This window comes from Lygodium microphyllum, chromosome 3 (assembly GCF_053477565.2).
Source record: "Lygodium microphyllum isolate KBCC chromosome 3, Lygodium_microphyllum_v1.1.10, whole genome shotgun sequence".
Lineage (NCBI taxonomy): Eukaryota > Viridiplantae > Streptophyta > Polypodiopsida > Schizaeales > Lygodiaceae > Lygodium > Lygodium microphyllum.
In genome coordinates this window covers 172,606,559-172,629,814 of record NC_141137.1, presented here as the reverse complement: position 1 = coordinate 172,629,814, position 23,256 = coordinate 172,606,559, and the positions used below count along the sequence as shown (strand labels likewise).

The following is a 23,256-nucleotide window of genomic DNA, read 5'->3' as shown; positions in this document are numbered from 1 at the left end:
ACTCTTGTCCAAGGTAAAAGGGAGTACATTAGATTTGGGCACCATAGGATTAGTCCTTACTACCTGAAATTCAAAAACTACTTCTTGTACATCATGAAAGGAAGTGCATGAGATTTGGACGCCATAGGATTAGTACTTACTACCTGAAATTCAAAAACTACTTTTTATCTAGGGCAGTTTTTAGATCACGTTTAAAAAGCTCACGCGACCTCCCTCCAAAGTTTTTTCTTTCTCCTTTGTTTTTCCTCGCTCCTCCTTCTTCCTTCATTCCCCCCCCCCTTCTTCTCTTTCTCTCTCCCTTTCTCAGCCCCAGGAGGACGAAGGGGGCGGGAACCCCCGTCTCTCGAAATTGCGTTGTCGATCATCGCCGGAGGGGGGCACAGGACGAGAAGGAAGGCGAGGGAGGCCAAAAGAAAGAGGAGGCGGAGTAGAGAAGACGCTTATTCATCTTAGCCGGGAGAAAGACACGTCGTGACGCGGAATAAGGGAGAGTAGAGACATCGCAGGATAACAGAAGGTGTTTCTAGCTCAAGGCTTACAGTCGCGAGGGTCTGAATTTTCAGTCAGAGCGAACAGATCTACGGGAATTTCCTACAGGTAATTTTCAGCACCTCCATTCCCCGCTCCTCTCCTCTCCCTTCCCTCCCTTATTATAATGTAGGTTTTTTCTGCCTTTTCTTGCTGTAATTACACGACCTGAATTCCCGAGAAGCTTTGCTCGGGGCCTCACGAGCGGAGGTTTTTGAAAACAATGAGAGGGGGAAAAGCTCCAAAGAGATCATTGCCAAAAGAGGCTGCTAATTATCAAGCTGGATTCAGCCATATTGCTCTAAATGATATTTCTCATTCAAATTACGTCTAATCCGACCATTACTGTCCATTATCAAGCTGAACTCAGCCATTATTCTTTGCACGTGAAACGGTCCTCTTTCTATACTTTGATAGAATCCAACTTTCAGAAAGTTGTAGAGATAACGCATTTACTCTGATAATTGCATTGGCATGACGAGGCAGTTTGAACAGGCTCTCAAATTAATCCAATCACTATTTAGATAAATATCTAGTTCTTTTGATTAGATTTGGCAGTCAACAACTATCATGCACCTAGATCATCCTTTTGTTTCCCTGATGTAGACTAGAGTTAAACCTTTTCAGGCAACTCAACACTCTCTTCCCAGACCAGAATAACACGCTACAACAAGTCATAACTTGTGAGCAGCTGGGGCTGTACTCATAAGGCACCATGCATGGACAATCTTAGATTTGCTGGTCGCTTATCAACCCACATCTTCACGGCAGTTAGAGGAATCTTCTAATTGCAATACAGGGGCAAACTCATGAAATGGTTACAAGCTAGGACCAAAAGGACTATTAGACAAAGTAGCTTCGTGCCAATTTGATATCCTCAGCTATAGTCATACAGTTTTGACATCCCTAATAGAATTTACATTTATGGATATTTGAAAAGACAATCTGTTCTTCACTATGCTCACCTAAAAGTTTTCTCATTTGCAGCCATGCTTTCTTAGCAATTTAGTATTACCTTGTGGCTTGTTTTTCAGTGCAGCGATATATTATCACCCTTTTCACATTCCAGGTCTCTCTCCTGGCAGGCAGTGTATGTTTGTGTGCAGTCTTCTGAACGTATTGCTGCAGCAGTAGGCCCAATGGTCACATTTGCTTTTAGAAAGCTGGAGCCTACTCCATGGTAATGAGCTGTTTAGATTAGATAATGGCGACAGTAGTAGGCCCAATGGTGACTTTTACTTTTAGAAGATTGGAGCTTATTCTATTGTAATAAACGGTTCAGATTAGATCATCATTTTTTCGTAGATATCCACATTTTGTTTGTGGCACGAGATTTGAATCAACAGTTCATTCAAACTTGTACATAAATCAACATTTGGTATCATAGAAAATTAATGTGTATTTTATGAGAATAAGCAACATGTGTTCCTTTGAGCATGGAAATTGCAGCAATAGTGCTTCTTTATTGTTGCTCGTGTGGTAGAGTCTACTCATGTTTGTGATGAGTGCATAATAATGACGTTTGTATGGGTGTTAGAAGAGCAAAACAAGTGATGGAATAATGAAAGACCAAGATCAATGAAAGAGACAATGCACAACATGAAAAGAGATAATGCTATTGGGAACATGAATCCACTAAGAGAATCAAGAGTATAATGGTAGATCACCAACTCACACACTCTAGAGGCTCACTCTCTCTACACCAAGAATCCGTAAGTATGTGAGTGGATGACTGTGGCCCTGCTTCCTTCTTTATGTACAAAAATAAAGGAAATTTCCTACCACAAAATAGGTTTGCAAAAATTCAATAAGAGGACATCCACAAATTAGGGTGTAGGCACGTGTGAATTTGTGAAACGACCACTTCTAACCCCCTCTCTTAGAGCATAGGTAAGCAAGCAAAGCATAAGAACACTGAGGGTGCACCATGGATACTCTAGTAGCATGCACTTTGTTGATGTGCCTTGGTAAGAAAGCACTCAAAGAAGTCCAAATGCCATAATTTCTCTTTGAAGATGAAGCAATCAAAATAATCACCTTGCATCTTGTATAGTCACATAACCTTTATGGATAGCTAGTTGTGACACCAAGATTCCTCCCTTAGAGCATATGCATGCCATTTGAATCCTACTTGTGCTAGACTACATGAACACATCATGTTGCATGTCCCATCATGAACTTGGCACTAGGCAAACTAATCCAAGGTTTGGAGTTGCTAGAACATGTGAACTCGATGACCCCAAGATCCACCAAGAGTGAAAGAGCATCATCAAGCCCTATCTCCACCCTCGAACTGCTTCTTCTAGCTAGGAGTGTGTGAGGGCATGCAAGTTGAGAACTTCACTCAAACCATTGGTAGTAGGCCTTGAGTGAACCAATATAATGTGCCACCATATGGAAGAGCAACAAGTCTTTTGCATATTTTTTTTAGTTTTGATGTGACACTATGCGGCACCATTCCTTTTCTTCACTTTTACGTGCACGATGGCTATTGCAATTCATCGGGTGATAATATAGACTCGTTCAAAGGCTAGTATAATCTAATACCCTTTGTGAAGGGTAGTAGTGACTTTAACCAGCGCATGAGACTAGTGCATGGAGGAGGGCTGGAGCCGCTAGAGTGAGGGCCACACGCGGTCGTGCATCATAGGCAAAGTCAGAGCTAGAGTTTGAGGTTGAGCTTGAGGCTACTTCATTATCTTCTCGATCAGCGTCCTTGGAGTCGGATGAGGAGATGGTGCACGGATCCTTGGAGTCCGAATGGGTCATGACTCATGATAGTAGATACTCATGAGTTAGTTTAGCATTGCAGACTGCAATTGCTAGTTGTTCGTTGATGTTGTTACTTATTTCTCAGTAGTTACTAGAGTCTAGCTTAGTGCTCATTGGACTTTGGAGTTTGGACAGATTATTCACATGACATAGTTACATGTATCATTGTATCTTGATTTTACTTATTATATATCTTGTTCCACTGTTCTTGATGTTAGTCTTCATTGCTCTTCAGATTATAGATAATTCATGAGTCATAAATTATAATTCATTTTGTTGTCTTAAGTTTTAAAAACCGAGTCTTAATTGTGTTGAGTTGTCTTAAGTTTTAATCATTGTCTTGACTCTTCACTCATGAGTTGTGACTCGTGTAATGAATCATGATTTCAATTATATGACATGAAGACTCAAAGTTTTGTATGAAATTTGGGTACATGTTGTTGTAGGCATTGATATATTTACATATCCACGTAATGCGGTATTTATTTTAGTGTACAATTTGAAAGCTGTTTCTTTGTTTTCAAAATTTGGTCGAAACTCTGAAACTCTCGTTTTTCTCGTTTTTGTTTCCCCCGTTTTCAAAACTCCCCTGTACTATGGTAGTCAGCACCACATCACTTAATAATAACTCCAAGAGATATGTCAAAACAATGAATCTCTCAATCACAAAGGCATTGATATAATCATATTGAAGCGATCAAAACATCAACAACTAAAACACCAAGGCAAAACACAATGCTAACGTGCACAGGTGTACCACAATTGCAATACTGAAGCATTGTCAAGATAAATAAGGTGCATTAACATTAAACCTTTCATTAAGTTGATTAAAGAACACCGAAACTCAAATGTACAAGGTATGGAGATATGCTTGAGTTTGCACTAAGAAAACATAAAATGTATTAGCACAACTAAAATGTAATAACTTAGACAAAAATGCAAAACCAAAACACAAAAAACACAAAAAGTAGAGTTTGATGAATTAATGAATGCTGAATATTAATGAGTGAACGTATACAATGCTTAAGGGTAGAGTAATCCAATAGTTGATGACTCTCGTGGGAGTCGGTCGAGGGAGATGTTGAGGTGTATCATTGGTCATGGTCTTACATTTTGTGTTTTCTTAGTGCAAAACCTAGCACATCTCTGTGTGGTATCAAAATCAGTGTTCTTCTAAAGTGTTACTTAAGGCTATTGTGGAGTGATTCGTTTGTGCTTGACTGCACTACATGTTGAGTGTTGAATCACGATGCCTTAGACCACTCCATCTTCGGATCCTCTGATATTGTCTCAAGTCACTTGTTAAGGGAGGTTGTAAATTAGCATTTTTGTGCCTAGGCTAGCTGGTCGGCCAATTTATGACTAGGGAACTGCATTATTTTATTCCTTTAGCAGTTGGTCAGCTAGTTTTAGGCATTTTTGGCTATTTAATAGGCTGCTTCCAAGTTTGGGGCAGATCATCTCAGTTTTTTGTAGGTTGCACACTCCAACGTCAAAGTTTGTTTCCTCTAGTGCTGCCACCATTATCAGCCTGATCCGATGTCCTCATTGACGCTTTCCGTAGTGTGGAGTGATTGATTAGTCCGTCATTGTATTCAACATTCATTTCAGAATCAATGCAGATTTCTCGTCTTTCCTGCTCTCTTCTATTTTCTTTTCTCTCCTTGTCTGCGTTTCTCTTCCATTGGGCACTCTCACAAAATGCAGTTTGGGCATATTTTTTCGGGCCAATTTGACTAGGGTGGCTAGATTTGGGCATTTTCCGCTATTAATAGCAAAGCGATTTGGTGTCAGCCATCATTTACATTTTTTAAAAATGTAGGCTCAACACACTATGTCTTCAGCCCTACGTCATCTCTGATGTTGCCATTGTTGTCTGCTTGATCTCATGTCCTCATCGACGCCTTGGGTTGTGTACATGGATCGATCAAATCGCTATTGTATTCAGCTTTCCATGTAGATTCAATATAGATTTATCACTTCATTGTCTTCTCTTGCAATGAGTGGGCTTTTGCACAAGCTCCCATGTGCCATTCTACTCAATAGCCTCCAGTTCCTATTGCATAGCCTTTCATCAATGATCATACTTCAAAGCCTTACGAATTAATGTAGGTTTTGTATCTTGCATAGCACGGGTCATGAATCCATAGTTGGTATGTAATAGCTCCCTTGTATGTACCTGGTTCAAATGAGACCGGCATGGTTCATCTTGCAGTTCCCACTCCTTTGAAAGATCATCTATCCCTATATCATAGGAGGAGGTGATACATCCCCCCCCACCCTGGCGCGGTCGCCCCAAAACTGTTGCGCCTTTATTGAAGTATGAGGATTAGCCACATCGTCTTGGAATCTAGTAGACCAAGGCTCCACGGGCTCCACATGAGCTAGCTCCGGTAGCCAATTGTCACATGACTCTCCAAGCATGGCGTGCTCATCACCCCCTTTGTGGCGATTGAAAGCTTGACAAATCTGACATTATGGCTTGTGTACATATTCTAGAAAACTGGGTCATAAAGGTTATATCCACTGATTGGGAGTTAGATCCAATGAACACTTGCCTTTTGACTTTCAATTCTCGAGATATAGGCATATGTGTTATGCTTGAATATCTTGAAATAAGAAATATCAAACTTTTGACCAAAATACGGCTTGAATGGAGTTATACTTGGAATAGTTGCTGTGAGTAAGTTGTTAAGGATATGGACAAGTATGGCCATCGCCTTTGCCAATAAAAACTAGGGTTACTTGTTGCTTCTTCTAAACAGTCCTTGCCATCTCAATCACAATTGTGTTCTTTTGCTCCAAGATATTGTTCTTCTGCAGGGTATTGGTGTTACACACACACACACACACACACACACACACACACACATATATATATATATATATATATATATATATATATATATATATATATATATATATATATATATATATATATATATATATATATATACTTACACACACACACACACACACACACACACACACACACACACACACACACACACACACACACACACACACACACACACACACACACACACACACACACACACACACACACACACACACACACACACACACACACACACACACACACACACACACACACACACACACACACACACACACACACACACACACACACACACACACACACACACACACACACACACACACACACACACACACACATACTAGGTGATACTCGATGTTAGATTTAGACTTAGACCAATTTATTGGTCACTAATGTTAGTGGTTATATTAGAGATTAGGCATTAATTAATTAATTAATGTCGATCTAAGAATAAACAACTGCTTAGGGATACTTGCTAGACAAATTGACCTAGCCAAATTAATTATTGGTCTGTGAAAGTAAAATTTTTTGGAGACTAAAGTAATTATTAAATTAATTTATAGAATTTAAATTAATTTTGGAAATTAATTTAATAATTTGGATAATGTTGGAAAATGGGATTAGAAGGCTACTGCTTGGCTAAACTTGCTATGCAAGTGGAAAAAAACGTTTTTGAGGTAGAAAGAAGAAAGAAAGAAAGAAAGTGATATTAATGTTTATAAAAGGCCAAATCAGCCTCCCAGACTAAAATGTTATCTCTAAAAAGTTAGGAAATTTGCCAAGTCTCAAAATAGTTTTCATCCAATGCTATGACTAACTAAATGGAAAATAAACAGTAAACAATGTATAGCTGATGAGTACAAAATTATGTCTAAGCCAAATACAATGTGGAATTGCTCAAGAGATACTCTCATCCCAAGATATCTCTCATGGGTCTATCTAGCATAGATGTGTTGAATCAGCGATATGGTCCCTCGACGATAGTGCTGCAACAGCAGCAGTGACAACAATAGTAGAGAAATAAAGAAAGATATATTAACGTCTACATAAGGCCAATGTGGCCTATGAGACAAAATCCAGAGTACATCCATGTCTAATGTCATCTGTCACAAGACTGTGACAACTATTACCTTTTTGCTGATTTCTTTATTACTACTTTATTTGGGTTTTCTTTTTGGAAGGATCCCTCTTGAAATCTAAATGCTTGAGTTGCATGGCCAGTATGTGAAACAGACAAGAATGTCTAGTGAGTCAAGACTGGACAGTTAAGGTCCAGTACAAGTCTGGAAGAGACTGATGGCACTGTAGATCGACAAGCCTGGAAGAGACTGATGGCACTGCAGATCGACAAGCCTGGAAGAGACTTGTGAAAGTGTATATGGACAAGTGTGTTGAAGAAATAGCCTGGAAGAGACTAGTTTAAAGTGAAGATGGACAAATCTTCAAGAGATTAGTCCATGTGGGGTCATCAGTGGAAATTCACTTTCAGTTGAGCTACATTGTAAATTTGGATGTAGCCATAGTCAGCAAAGATGGTCAGAAGACTAGTGGGGATGCAATGGAAGCAACTCCTAAAATTTAGGGAGTTACTATTTTTGGACCTCAGAATCTGTTCGCGTCATTATCTTCGTTTTTGTACGAGGATTAATCCTCTGGTCTGTGCCAAGGTCAAATTTTGAACCGAGGATGGAGAATTTTAGACCGAAAGGTTTAAACAGGAAAATTGTTACATGTATGCCATGTGTCACAATTTGGGCATAAATTCCCAAAGGAGAGAGAGAGGGCAGCACGAAAACGAGTTTCAATGCATGGGGGGCTCATTTTGTGAAAGGGAGATGGATTGCTGCAGATGGAGAGCTCTTGAGAGCTGGTCTACCTTGTCTATGATGCACAGAGGACTGAGCTTGCTTCCTACTCTCTCTCTCTCTCCCTGACAGTATGGTTATGCTGCAGAAGCAAGGGCCTTTCTTCTGATTCAGGTACAGCTGTGTGGAATATGTTGTTTTTGCATGAGGCAAGAGCCTCCTTTCTCCAGGAACAGGAGCAGTTGTTTGCAGTTCCCAGCAGGGACAGGTGAGGGTGGTAACCTCACCAAGCAAGTGCCTGAAATAGCACTAATCCAGAACTGATTCTGGACTGTTCAGAGGGTATTTCAGAGCCCAATTGATGTCAGAATCAAGGGGCACTTGGCACAGATGATGCAGAACAGTGCAGGGAACAATATGAACTGAAAACAGGTCTCAGAACAGGTCTGAACCAGTAATTACAGTGGGCAGAACAGTGCAGGGAACAATATGTGTTGTAAACAGGTCTCAGAACAGGTCTGAACCAGTAATTACAGCAGACTGAAATGGTCAAATCTGCACTCCAACCAGAAGTTTCAGACTTGGGCAGAGTTTCCCCTCCTGGTCAACTTGTTTTGGGTCAGTAATTGTATTGTTATGTTGCCAAATTTCACCCAGAATAGGTGAAAGACAGCCCATTGTACTCTCTCTCTTTTTAAAAATAAAGAAATACCACAAGGGGCGCCTAACTTAGGGGCCAACAGGGTGTCTGTGTTGCAACGGGAGCATTTTAGCTTCCTGTTTTTCTTCTTGATTCTGTGCCTTTAAGTTCAGGTAAAGTGGGCGACTGTTAAATTGGGTGAAAGCATTTATGTATTTTGGTTGTACACTACCGCCCTTCCCAATGAATAGGCCGGCTACATGGTTCCATTGCCGGGATCGAATCACTTTTTCCCTAAGGAGTGAGCCAGGGTTTGTTTGGGTGTAAGACATAGAATTGTGCATTATGGTTGATAGAAAGGAAGACACCAGAGAGGAAGCGTCTGCATCACAGGAGATCCCTGTTGTTCATGAGGTGGGGGAGTCTTCTAGACCTCCACAGTTTGTTACTCCTCCTGTTATGGTTGAGCCACAAGTTCTTACGGCTTCTTCTATGGAGGAAGACACTTTCAAGACTCAGTTAGTTGCTGTTGTGAGTATGTTTACTCAAGTGATGCAGAATCCAAGGTTTTTGGCATTTTTGCAGCCATCTGCAAAGATTTTGGATCCAGTAGAGGTCCAGGATAAGGGTAAGCATGCTGCAGATTCAGTGGAAACACCAAGGCAGCTTGCGGAGTCAATGGAGACTCCAAGATTGGTTCTGACTGTCCAGGAACAGGTGGGGGAAACACTAGTTACACAGGCATTGCCAGTTCAGCTCGCCACTTTACAGCAGCCAAATGTTGGTCTAAATGGACAGGGAAACAGTTCTCAGGCTTTACCACAGGTTTTCCTACCGACCTCTGTACATCCTGGGTACTTTGGAGGTGGATATGTATTTCAGAGTATAGCTGGTTATGCACCTGGAAACCAGATTTATGTACCAGGAACAGTGTTTGGGGGTACACAGGGTTTTATGCCAAACCCCATGTATGGCAATATAGGCATGCAGCCTGGATTTCAAGGAGTTCAGGGCAGTTTTGGCATGCCACAGAGCACTTTTGGTATGGCTGGTTATCAAAATCAGCAAGCAAGTATTGTGTCTACAAGCCCTGTAGTCAGTGGTCCGGCAACTTCCATGCCATCTGTTTTAGTGTTCCTATGTTTCAGGCATATCCTACGGACCCTTTGATGGCTCATGAGAAGCCAAAGCCATGCAAGGAAGGTGGTGCAGCCGTACAGTTTGACATCTTTCGAGGATTTGAAGATAGGACTAAGGCTCTTTCTTTCTTACAGCATTTTGATGCCGCATTTGCAGGAGGGAACTTTACAGAGCCTTCTAAGGTTCGGAAAGCTACCACTTTTCTTAAGGATAATGCTAGTCAGTGGTGGAGTACACTGTTGATGCAAGGACAGGCTCCTGCCACTTGGACTTACTTTAAGCAAGTATTTGCTTCTGCTTGGTTGACCAATGAATTTGAGATCGATGTTATGTTAGCTTGGCACAATTTGGATGCATCTAAATGCAAGGACCTGGAATACTATAACAAGAAGTTTTGGGAGGCTTTGCTTCCAGTCACTTCTTACAGGGTTGTGCCATTGACCGAGCAGATAGAGAAATATTGCTGTGGGCTGCCCAAGGAACTCCGGAATTATTGTACAAAGACAAAGGTCACCACTTTGACTCAGTTAATTGAGAATGCTACCACAGGAAATGCATTATTGTTGGGACAGTCAAGTGGTTTTGGGGGCAGCATTAAACATGACAAATCTGAAAAATTTTCAGCAAAGAAGCCATTTGGTAAACAGGTTTCTCAGATTTCTCAAAGCATAGGTAAATCTTGGCAGTTCAAGAAGAAGCCAGCCAAGTTCTTTGGACAACAGCCAAGGACCAGAAGAAACCTTTTGTGCGCAAGTCTCTTGAAGAGAGAAAGGCTTTAATGGCTGAGAGGAAATGCTTTATCTGTGAGCAGACTGGTCATATTGCGTCTAATTGTCCGGACAAGAATAAGAGATCAGCTGATGATGATAAAGAGGACAGGAAAGGAAAGAAGCCCAAACCTTCAGCAGGTTTAGTGCCAGATATGCTGGGAGACAAGCCACACTCGGATGCTAATGAGCTCTGCAGAGCTTGGGGTAAAGTCAGGGATCAACATGTACTCATTTTCTTTGATCCTGGAGCTAAGGCAAACTTTATCTCACCAGAGTTGGCTTCTACTTTGGGCATCAGAGCAGATGAGATGGGCTACACAGCAGAGGCAGGGTTGGCATGTCCTGGTCACTCAGAGTCTGTGACACCCATTCTTGGAAAGCTGCGTCTTCATGTACAGTCTTATGTTGATGCAGAATAATTTTATATCATGCCACTTGAAGGCTATGATGTCGTGTTGGGAATGCCATGGATGTTCAGAAAGCATGGTGTGTTGGATGCCTTTAACAAGACATTGACTTTGGAACATAGGAGAAAGACTCATGTGCTTGATATGAAGCTTAAAGGAGAGTCTGTACCTGTTGTATCGGCTTTTGCCATTACATCTGCAATAAAGAATCATCTTTCTGCGTACTTGATTTTTGCACGTGATGTCAAGGATAATGATGAGTTAAATTTCTCTATGTTAAATAGAGACAGGTCTGCTTTTTTGTCTCAGTTTAGTGATTGTTTTTCTGACTCATTATCATCACAGTTGCCACCATAGAGGTCTGAGGATCATGCGATAGATTTGGTGCCAGGTAGTAGCCCACCAAATAGACCTCCGTATAGGGTTAGTGCAGCCCAACAGAAAGAGATTTCAGCTGTTAATCTTCTTAAAAAAAAGATGACTTCTAGTCCAGTGATCATTCTGCCAGATCTTAGGAAGTCATTTGTTGTCCAGTGTGATGCCTGTGGCAATAGCATTGGTGCAGTGTTAATGCAAGATGGCCGGGTAGTGGCTTATGAAAGCAGAATCTTGCGAGGGCCAGAGAAGACTATGCAGGTCTATGAGAAAGAATTGCTGGCTGTGATTCATGCGCTTTCTTGTTGGAAACACTACCTACTTGGGGCAGATTTTGTTGTCCAGACAGATCATCAGACATTGCGTTATTTTTTAACTCAGACTAAGTTGTCAGAAAAGCATATGCGTTGGGCAAACTTTTTGTCAATGTTTCATTTTCAGATTGTGCATATGGAAGGCAAAAAGAATGTTGTGGCTGATGCTTTGTCAAGGAAGCCACAAATTTCAGCTGTGTCAATTCCTTATCATCATGAGCTTGATGATATGAAGGAACAGTATGCTGATGATGAAAATTTTGCAAGGATTTTTGATCAGCTTGTCAATGGACAACATCATGAGCATTATCTTCTCAAGGATGGTTTCATGTTGATGCATGGTAGACTATGTGTAACTATGCCATTGAGACGGAAAGTTATGACAGAGAGCCACTCTCCACCGTATGCAGGGCATCGTGGTATTGATGCAACAGTCAAAGCAGTAGAGACATTCTTTTATTGGCCTACTTTGAGAAGAGACGTAGATGCTTTTGTGCGGCAGTGTTTGATTTGCCAGAAGGTCAAGTTTGACAGGCAAAAAGCACCAGGGCTTTTATAGCCATTGCGTATTCCGGATAAACCATGGGAAAGCATAGCTATGGATTTTATCTTTGATCTTCCAAGGACACAGACAGGAAATGATGGGATATGGACTATTATTTGCAGGTTTAGCAAATAGGCTCATTTCATTCCTGTCAGGAAGAAGATAAAACCAGATCAGATGGCACGTTTGTTTATGTGCAATGTCTTCAAGTATCATGGTATGCCACAGTCTATTGTCAGTGACCGTGATCCATGGATGACAAGTCTATTTTGGAGAGGCATATTTGAGAACATGGGCACAACGCTTAAGTTCTCATTGTCATTTCATCCACAGACTGATGGACAGTCAGAAGAGGCAAATTCTACTGTCTTGGATCTACTCAAGTGCTATGTGTCATAGCACAAGTCAAAGTGGGAGCAGTATTTGCCTTTGGTCGAGTAAGCATACAATAATACTGTGCATTCGTCAACAGGCAAAGCCCCTTTTGAAATTGTTGAAGGTGGTAAAAAGGTTCCTCCCATTTTGCATACAAAGGATAAGATCTTTCAGGCAGATCAGTATGTGCAGAGTATGGGTGAAATGTATCAGAAAGTTAAGCATGCCCTTGAAAGGACTTAGGCAAAGCAAAAGAAAGCTGCTGATCATCACCGTCGTAAATTGATATTTTCACTTGGTGATTGGGTACTGTTGCGGTTTGAAAAGGCACGCTTAAAGAAGCGGAAAGGCAAGAAAAGTCTTTTCACTAAGCTTAGTATGCGATACTATGGGCCTTTTCAAGTAATAGAGAGGATTAGTGATGTCAGCTATAGGCTGAAATTGCCTGACAATTGGAAGATTCATAATGCTTTCCATGTAAGTCTTCTTAGACCCTATGTGGGTGATGTGCCAGAAGATATGCCAGCTGAGGAACAGCCCGAAGTTGAGGAACTTGATGAAATTCTTGTTCCAGAACAGGTATTGCACACAAAGAAAGGAAAGTGAAAGGCAAAGTTGCTAGAAGGTAAGGTTAAGTTCAAGAACTATCCAGCTATAGATGCTAAGTGGATGGATGAAGGTGAACTTGCGGAGTCACCTAATGTGTTGGAACTTTACCTTGAAGCATTTCGCTTGCAACCTACCTTGACCCCTTGTATCTCTAAGCTGAAATAGATTGTCAAAGTGACAATTGCTTAAGAAAGAAATTATGTACAGAAACAGATTTTGTACAGGTTAACACTTATTGTGTTCATATGGTTTTCTTAGTGCTAAAGAAGTAAGTATTGCTTGCAAGAATACAATTTTTACTTCTATTGAATTGAATACATGTTGTAACAATGGTTACTCGATCGGGCATGTATTCTGTGAATTGACTCAGTGGGGATATCATTTTGATGTACCGGCCACTAGATCTCTAGTCAGGGTGATGTGGAGTCATCAAATGAGAATCTGCCACTATGGGGATATCATTGTGGTGTACCTGTCAGAGTGCAGCGGTTTCCGCGTAGAACTGAGAGAGAGAGAACGCAGAGAGAGAAGGGAGAGAAAGAGACAGTGGACGATGAAGATCTGCTGTATAAAGAATGCTGAATACAAAGATATACAAGGGCGCAGTGCGCTGGACTGCGTGTCTCCACCTCGACGATGCAACCTGCTGTCCACCTCGAAGTCTGCTGCAGTCTGCACTGTCTGCTGTCTGAAATCTGTGAACAGAGACAGAAACTGCGCGTCACCGGTTTGTAATATGCGTCAGAGAAGTGTGTGTCCAGACTGCTGAAAGTGTCGACTATAAATAGCCGAAATCTGCCAGGAAATAGGGCGCCAGAAATAGGCGCAGCCAGAAAATAGGTCGGCTGCATTAAATGCAGCCGACTGGGCTGCAGGCAGTCGGACTGCCACGTGGCAGTCCGACTGCACAGTCCGACTGTGCAGCTGCCCTGCTGGTCCGACTGTGCAGCTGCCCTCCAAACAGGCTATGATCTCTGATCTCTAACACCCCCTCTCAGAGCCTGGACAGGGCAGAAGCTTGAGGGATCTGGAATGTCGCCGAAGTAGAGCCTGAGGAAGCGCCTTCGTAAACAAATCCGCAAGATTATCCTCCGTCTTGCAATACTCCACAGTGATGGTCTCATCCAGAAGCTTTTCTCGGATGAAGTGGTACTGGATCTCAATGTGCTTCGTCCGGGCATGAAAAACAGGGTTCCGTGCCAAGGCAATGCAACTCTCATTGTCACATCGCAGCAATGTAGGACGAGTCTGGGGGCACCCAAGCTCCTCCAATAATCTCCGAAGCCACACAACCTCACATGTGGTGGAAGACGCGGCTCGATACTCCGCCTCAGTAGACGAAAGGGCTAGCGTGGGCTGCTTCTTGCTACTCCATGAAATAACACCTGCACCCAAAGTAAAACAGTAACCTGTAGTAGACCGCCTGTGGTCCATGTCACCGGCCCAATCCCAGTCGCTCCAACCTGCAAGTACAAGATCTGACCCATTTGTCCCTGCGGGGTAATGAATCCCCAAATCAGACGTCCCCCTCAGATACCGAAGTATCCTCTGAGCAGCCTGCCAATGCACCGTCTTAGGTTCACTCATGAACCCTGCCAAGAGCCCAACAGCAAAACATAGATCAACCCTCGTGTTGAGAAGCCAAATCAAGGACCCAATCAACTGTCGATAGCGGGACGTATCCGCCAAAGGAGAAGCTGAATGGGAAGTGGCCTTCCAATTCGGATCCATAGGAGTAGATAGAGCCCGACAATCCTCCATCTCAAAAGACACCAAGAGCTCCTGTACATATCTCTGTTGAGAGATAAAGATCCCCCTCTGAGACTGATAAATCTCATGGCCCAAAAAGAAATGGAGTAGACCCAAGTCCGTCATCTCGAACGTCCGATGTAAAGCTGACTTCGTCTCCTGGACCTGCTGTGCATCATCACCTGTGACAATCAAATCATCAACATATAAGACAAACAGCACACAACCATCCTCGGAAGTGTGAACATACAGCTGCGGATCGGCCTTGGACCGCCGATATCCCAACTGAGATTGGAGGAACGAATCAATCTTCTCGTTCCACGCACGCGGAGCCTGCTTGAGGCCATACAAGGCCTTCTTCAACCTGTAGACTTTCCCATCTGAAAATCCAAAGCCAGGAGGCTGCTCAACATAGATCTCCTCCTTCAAGTCACCATTGAGAAAAGCCGACTTCACATCCAACTGATAAACAGGCCATCTCCTAAGGCCAGCCAAAGCAAGAACAGCTCTAATGGTCGCCATACGAGCTGTGGGGGCAAAAGTGTCATGACAGTCAATCCCTGGGTGCTGTGCAAAACCTTTAGCAACAAGGCGGGCCTTGTGCTTATCCAAAGAACCGTCGCTAAGGTATTTGGTCTTGAAGACCCACTTAACTCCAATCACCTTCTTATTCGGGGGGCGAGGCACGAGTGACCAAGTGTCATTCCTCTCAATAGCCTCCAACTCGGCTTCCATAGCTTTCTTCCATGGTGCGGACTGTAAAGCCTCCTTCACGGAGGTGGGCTCTCGATCCTGCATAACACGGGTCATCAAACAATAGTTGGAGCAAACAAGCTCCGTAGAATGTGCCTGGTGCCTCCGTGACCGCCGTGGACCATCCTGCGGTCCCCACTCCTCAGGAACCCCCTCGATCCCTGAATCACGGAGTGTGTCACGGGCCCAGCGACGAGGAGGCCGAACCTCCCCTCGTCGTTCTCCATCAGGAGAAGACTCTGCAATATCCACCGGTGGTAACTCCTCAGAGGGGTCCGGTGGAACAGTAGACTCTGTGTCAGAAACAGAATCATAATCAAAAGGCACGGGCTCCAGTGGAACTGTAGAAGGAGCCCAACTCTCCCTTGGATCTCCAAGAACGGGATTCTCCTCACCCGTTGAAGTAGCCGGAACCTCCACAAACCGCACATCACGGCTAGTGTACACATCCCGCTTGACGGGATCATACAGTCGGTAGCCTTGGGACTGGGAGCTGTAGCCAACAAATACCTGTTTTCGGGAAGCCGCTTCAAATTTATCACGGTGAGCCTTGGGAATGTGAACATAGGCATCACACCCAAAGACCCGAAAGTAAGAAACATCTGGCTTCGTCCCAAAATAAGCCTCAAATGGAGTCATCCCTTCCACGGCCGAAGTAGGGGATCGATTAAGGATGTGGACTGCAGTAGCCACAGCCTCGGCCCACAGAACCTGAGGGGTCTGTCGGTGCTCCATCATGGTGCGCGCCATCTCGATCACACTGCGGTTCTTCCGTTCAAGAATACCATTTTCTTGAGGAGTATTGGTATTGGCAAACTCCTGGTGAATTCCTCTATCTGCACAGAACCGAGCAAACTCATTAGACACAAATTCACCTCCCTTGTCGGATCCCAAGGTCTTCAACTTCCGGCCTGATCGGTTCTCCTCAAAGAGAAGCCAATCCTTGAAGTGCGAGAAAGCTTCTGACTTTAATGCCAAAAAGTAGGCCCATATCATCCTGCTATAGTCATCCACGATCAGCATGAAGTACGAGCTCCCACGCAGGGACTCATTCCTCATAGGGCCACATAGATCCGTAGATACTAGCTCCATCGGTGAAGTAGACCGCCGCGAAGCTGTGTGGGGAATGGCATCTCTATGCTGCTTCCCCCGAATGCAGGAGACACATGGCTGCTGGCTCACCACTATATTCGGCAACCCTCGAACAAGCTGTCCACGTGACGCCCTCCGAAGATAGTCATAGTTCAGGTGACCAAACCGAGCATGCCATAACTCAGATTGTGACTGTGAGGTAAGAAGAAGAGTAGAGAGGAGAGTGGAAGACTTCAGTTTGTAAATGCTGTTCTCCTCATATCCAGATGAGAGAATCTTCCTCGATCCACGATCAAGGACGCGCACCGTAGTACTGTCAAACTCCACCAAAAGACCAAGGGAGCAAATCTTATGAACTAAAAGGAGATGGTACCCTAATCCTGGTACATGCAAAACCTCTGAGGTATGGGTACCACCTCGTCCATCCGGAATAAGCTGCATCTTACCCCGACCTGCAACAGAAACTGAAGAGCTGTCTCCAATGAGAATTTGCCCACGCGAGGGTCGCAACTGGGCAACACCATCTGATGAAGGAGTCATGTGCCGTGAGGCACCACTATCAACAATCCACTCTCGAGCTTGGGGAGCCGTCATCACAGCATCAGAAGCATTCGGTGAAGCGTCCTCAATGACAGCTAGATGAAGAAATGCAGCTGAGGAGGATGCAGCCACCGCTCCAGAATCCTTGGTGTCCTTCTTCTTGGTGTCCTTCGTGTCTTTGTGAGGGCAATCCTTATTCCAATGGCCAGTCTTTCCACAAATATGGCATGTGGAGTCTTTGTCCTTGTCCTTCTCCTTGTCCTTCTTGGACTTGTTATCCCCCTTCTTCTTCTTTTGGTCCTTCCCCTTCTTCTGGGAGGCTTGACCTGTCAGCGCCTCCATCTTGGAAGCATTCTGTCCCTTTAACTGTTCCTCTTGGTCCAAGACCATAGGAACCAACTCTTCCCACCGAAGAGTAGACTGTCGCCCAGAAGCAATAAGGGCAGAGTAAAATGTACCGAATCGTGGCGGCAACTGGGACAATAGTGTGATTGCCATGTCTTCGGAGGAAATGGGCTTCCCCGCATTCTGAACCTGCATCTGTAGCTGCCGTAGCTTGTTAATGTGCTCCCGTAGCGAAGAAGACTTATTAACGGACAAGGTCCGCATCTGTACCTCCAAAGAAACCCTCTTCATTAGGGTCATCCGATTGTACATTTGATCAAGCTCCAGCCATATCTCCCGAGCCACCGTCAAGTGCTCGATGTGAGCAATCACGGCTGTAGTGCATGATAGAAAGAGAAAGGATCGAATCCTCGCATTCAGTTTGTCCCAATGAGACTGGGCCTTGGCCAACTCCACACGAGCATCGGAAGAGAGTTTGGACTCATCTCTTACCGAGGGCCAGTCAATCTCCTCTTGTACCAACTCCGCCAAATCATAGGACTCAAGAATGGCCAACATCATGACGCGCCAAATACGGTAATTGTCGTCGTTGAGCTTCTGATCTGTAGGAAGAGCCGGTAAGACAGGCACCTTCCGGTCCATAATCGCCTGGAACTCCAAGTCCATCTCTGTAGACATCTTCAACTGCAATGCCTTCTCAAACGCAAAAGCAGCCCCCTCTGACTGGGAAAACTCAGCCTGCTAAGGCTCTTTTGCGTCCTGAACCTTCTTCACCCGGCGGAGGCGATGAAAAAGCAAAACCTGCACTTGTGGGCTGAAAACTCAAACTTCCTCTGCGTCAAACAGCAGTAAACAGCAGCAAATCCACCACCTGTACTCCTTTCTTGTGCGCCCACACTCGTTTCAGCCTTGTTCCAAGGCGCAGCCCTCTTGTCTGCCCTTAAACGCAAAAAACGCAAATTTGTGTCGCGATGGAAACTCCTCTTCAGGTTGACTCTGCGCTCAGTCAGCCCTCAAACACTGCTCTGATACCATGTCAGAGTTCAGCGGTGCGGAAGCGTAGGACTGAGAGAGAGAGAACGCAGAGAGAGAAGGGAGAGAAAGAGACAGTGGACGATGAAGATCTGCTATATAAAGAATGCTGAATACAAAGATATACAAGGGCGCAGTGCGCTGGACTGCGTGTCTCCACCTCGACGATGCAACCTGCTGTCCACCTCGAAGTCTGCTGCAGTCTGCACTGTCTGCTGTCTGAAATCTGTGAACAGAGACAGAAACTGCACGTCACCGGTCTGTAATCTGCGTCAGAGAAGTGTGTGTCCAGACTGCCGAAAGTGTCGACTATAAATAGCCGAAATCTGCCAGGAAATAGGGCGCCAGAAATAGGGCGCAGCCAGAAAATAGGTCGGCTGCATTAAATGCAGCCGACTGGGCTGCAGGCAGTCGGACTGCCACGTGGCAGTCCGACTGCACAGTCCGACTGTGCAGCTGCCCTGCTGGTCCGACTGTGCAGCTGCCCTCCAAACAGGCTATGATCTCTGATCTCTAACAGTACCGGCCACTATATCTGAAAACAGTGATGTGGAGTCACATGATGATAGTCTGCTATGTTTCACAGTTAGAACATACATGTGTTAACAGTGTGTTCAGTACACAATGTTGACTGATAGCATGTATGCGTTGTACATGTGCTGCCAAGTGTAAGTTCACTGGGTTAGTTGGAAGCATGTATGACATTCATGCAAACGAGGACGTTTGCGATTTCGAGAGGGAGGTATGTCACAAGATTGTGACAACTATTACCTTTTTGCTGATTTCTTTATTACTACTTTATTTGGTTTTTCTTTTTGGAAGGATCCCTCTTGAAATCTAAACGCCTGAGTTGTATGGCCAGTATGTGAAACGGACAGGAATGTCTAGTGAGTCAAGACTGGACAGTTAAGGTCCAGTACAAGTCTGGAAGAGACTGATGGCACTGTAGATTGACAAGCTTGGAAGAGACTTGTGAAAGTGTATATGGACAAGTGTGTTGAAGAACTAGCCTGGAAGAGACTAGTTCAAAGTGAAGATGGACAAATCTTCAAGAGATTAGTCCATGTGGGATTATCAGTGGAAATTCACTTTCAGTTGAGCTACATTGTAAATTTGGATGTAGCCATAGTCAGCAAAGATGGTCAGAAGACTAGTGGGGATGCAATGGAAGCAACTCCTAAAATTTAGGGAGTTACTATTGTTAGAGATCAGATCAGATCAGGGCAGCAGGACAGGCCTGGTGCAGTCGGACTGCCACGTGGCAGTCCGACCTGCAGCAGGCATGCAGCCGACTGGGCATTTCTGGTGCCCTTTTTTGCCCGGTTTTTCAGCTATTTATACCTGGCACTTTCAGCAGTCTGGTACACTTCTCTGCTCGCAGATTACAGACCGGTGACACGCGCAGATTCCGTCTCTGTTGGCAGATTTCAGACAGCAGACAGTGCAGACTGCAGCAGACTTCGAGGTGGACAGCAGGTTGCATCGTCGAGGTGGAGACACGCAGTCCAGCGCACTGCGCCCTTGTATATCTTTGTATTCAGCATTCTTTATATAGCAGATCTTCATCGTCCACTGTCTCTTTCTCTCCCTTCTCTCTCTGCGTTCTCTCTCTCTCAGTCCTACGCTTCCGCACCGCTGAACTCTGACATGGTATCAGAGCAGTGTTTGAGGGCTGACTGAGCGCAGAGTCAACCTGAAGAGGAGTTTCCATCGCGACACAAATTTGCGTTTTTTGCGTTTAAGGGCAGACAAGAGGGCTGCGCCTTGGAACAAGGCTGAAACGAGTGTGGGCGCACAAGAAAGGAGTACAGGTGGTGGATTTGCTGCTGTTTACTGCTGTTTGACGCAGAGGAAGTTTGAGTTTTCAGCCCACAAGTGTAGGTTTTGCTTTTTCATCGCCTCCGGCGGGTGAAGAAGGTTCAGGACGCGGAAGAGCCTTAGCAGGCTGAGTTTTCCCAGTCAGAGGGGGCTGCTTTTGCGTTTGTGAAGGCATTGCAGGTGAAGATGTCTACAGAGATTGACTTGGAGTTCTAGTCGATTATTGACCGTAAGGTGCCTGTGTTATCGGCTCTTCCTGCTGATCAGAAGCTCGACGGCGACAACTACCGCATTTGGCGCGTCATGATGTTGGCCATCCTTGAGTCCTATGATTTGGCGGAGTTGGTACAGGAGGAGATTGACCGGCCCTCGGTAAGAGATGAGTCCAAACTCTCTTTCGATGCTTGTGCGGAATTGGCCAAGGCCCAGTCTCATTGGGACAAACTGAATGCCAGGATTCGATCCTTTCTCTTTCTATCATGCACTACAGCTGTGATCGCTCACATCGAGCACTTGACGGTGGCTCGGGAGATATGGTTGGAGCTTGATCAGATGTACAATCGGATGACCCTAATGAAGCGGGTTTCTTTGGAGGTACAGATGCGGACCTTGTCCGTAAATAAGTCTTCTTCGCTACGGGAGCACATTAACAAGCTAAGGCAGCTACAGATGCAGGTTCAGAATGCGGGGAAGCCGATTTCCTCCGAAGACATGGCGGTCACACTATTGTCCCAGTTGCCGCCACGATTCGGTACATTTTACTCTGCCCTTATTGCTTCGGGGCGAGAGTCTACTCTTCGGTGGGAAGAGTTGGTTCCTATGGTCTTGGACCAAGAGGAACAGTTAAAGGGACAGAATGCTTCCAAGTCGGAGGCGCTGACAGGTCAAGCCTCTCAGAAGAAGGGGAAGGACCAAAAGAAGAAGAAGGGGGACAACAAGTCCAAGAAGGAGAAGGAGAAGGACAAGGACAAAGACTCCACATGCCATATTTGTGGAAAGACTGGCCATTGGAATAAGGATTGCCCTGACAAAGACACAAAGGACACCAAGAAGAAGGACACCAAGGATTCTAGAGCGGTGGCTGCACCCTCATCAGCTGCATTTCTTCATCTAGCTGTCATTGAGGACGCTTCACCGAATGCTTCTGATGCTGCGATGACGGCTCCCCAGGCTTGAGAGTGGATTGTTGATAGTGGTGCCTTACGGCACATGACTCCTTCATCAGATGGTGTTGCCCAGTTGTGACCCTCGTGTGGGCAGATTCTCATTGGAGACAGCTCTTCAATATCTATTGCAGGTCGGGGTAAGATGCAGCTTATTCCTGATGGTCGAGGTGGTACCCATACCTCAGAGGTTTTGCATGTACCAGGATTAGGGTACCATCTCCTTTCAGTTCATAAGATTTGCTCCCTTGGTCTTCTGGTGGAGTTTGACAGTACTACGGTGCGAGTCCTTGATCGTGGATCGAGGAAGGTTCTCTCATCTGGATATGAGGAGAACGGCATTTACAAACTGAAGTCTTCCACTGTCCTCACTACTCTTCTTCTTACCTCTCAGTCACAGTCAGAGTTATGGCATGCTCGGTTTGGTCACCTGAACTATGACTATCTTCAGAGGGCGTCACGTGGACAGCTTGTTCGAGGGTTGCCGGATATAGTGGTGAGCCAGCAGCCATGTGTCTCCTGCATACGGGGGAAGTAGCATAGGGATGCCATTCCCCACACAGCTTCGCGGCGGTCTACTTTACCGATGGAGCTAGTATCTACGGATCTATGTGGCCCTATGAGGAATGAGTCCTTGTGTGGGAGCTCTACTTCATGCTGATCGTGGATGACTACAGCAGGATGACATGGGCCTATTTTTTGGCACTCAAGTCAGAAGCTTTCTCGCACTTCAAGGATTGGCTTCTCTTTGAGGAGAACCGATCGGGCCGGAAGTTGAAGACCTTGCGATCCGAAAAGGGAGGTGAATTTGTTTCTAATGAGTTTGCTCGGTTTTGTGCAGATGGAGGAATTCACCAGGAGTTTGCCAATACCAACACTCCTCAAGAAAATGGTATTCTTGAACGGAAGAACCGCAGTGTGGTCGAGATGGCGCGCACCATGACGGAGCACCGACAGACCCCTCAGGTTCTGTGGGCCGAGGCTGTGGCTACTGCAGCCCACATCCTTAATGGATCCCCTACTTCGGCCGTGGAAGGGATGACCCCATTTGAGGCTTATTTTGGGACCAAGCCAGATGTTTCTTACTTTCGGGTCTTTGGGTGTGATGCCTATGTTCACATTCCCAAGGCTCACCGTGATAAATTTGAAGCAGCTTCTCGAAAACAGGTATTTGTTGGCTACAGCTCCCAGTCCCAAGGCTACGGACTGTATGATCCCGTTAAGCGGGATGTGTACACTAGCCGTGATGTGCGGTTTGTGGAGGTTCCGGCTACTTCAACGGGTGAGGAGCATCCCGTTCTTGGAGATCCAGGGGAGAGTTGGGCTCCTTCTACAGTTCCACTAGAGCCCGTGCCTTTTGATTATGATTCTGTTTCTGACACAGAATCTACTGTTCCACCGGACACCTCTGAGGAGTTACCACCGGTAGATATTGCAGAGTCTTCTACTGATGGAGAAAGACGAGGGGAGGTTCGGCCTCCTCCTCGTCGCTGGGCCCGTGACACACTCCGTGATTCAGGGATCGAGGGGGTTCCTGAGGAGTGGGGACCGCAGGATGGTCCGCGGCGGTCACGGAGGCACCAGGCACATTCTACGGAGCTTGTTTGCTCCAACTATTGTTTGAT

General features: G+C 45.0%; 2 protein-coding genes across 2 annotated transcripts in view; both read left to right on the top strand.

Annotated features, from left to right (window-relative positions):
* The first annotated feature begins 260 nt into the window (after positions 1-260).
* EMF2 (VEFS-Box of polycomb protein) overlaps positions 261-23,256 on the top strand; it is a 95,221-nt gene continuing 72,225 nt past the window's right edge. Inside the window, exon 1 of the mRNA XM_087675092.1 lies at positions 261-597. The gene's annotated coding sequence lies outside the window, so the exon portion shown is untranslated. The remainder of the gene's footprint in view (positions 598-23,256) is intronic.
* Positions 10,075-10,934, top strand: LOC148039191 (uncharacterized). Its single transcript, XM_087675322.1, has 2 exons — positions 10,075-10,392; positions 10,473-10,934. Exons 1-2 carry the CDS (start codon positions 10,075-10,077, stop codon positions 10,932-10,934), a joined length of 780 nt encoding a protein of 259 aa, XP_087531448.1.

Excerpts from the sequence above, each read along its gene's own strand:
- LOC148039191 (XM_087675322.1), top strand. The coding sequence starts at position 10,075 with ATGTTAGCTTGGCACAATTTGGATGCATCTAAATGCAAGGACCTGGAA. Across the intron at positions 10,393-10,472 it reads AGAAGCCATTTGGTAAACAG|GACCAGAAGAAACCTTTTGT; the intron begins GTTTCTCAGATT and ends ACAACAGCCAAG.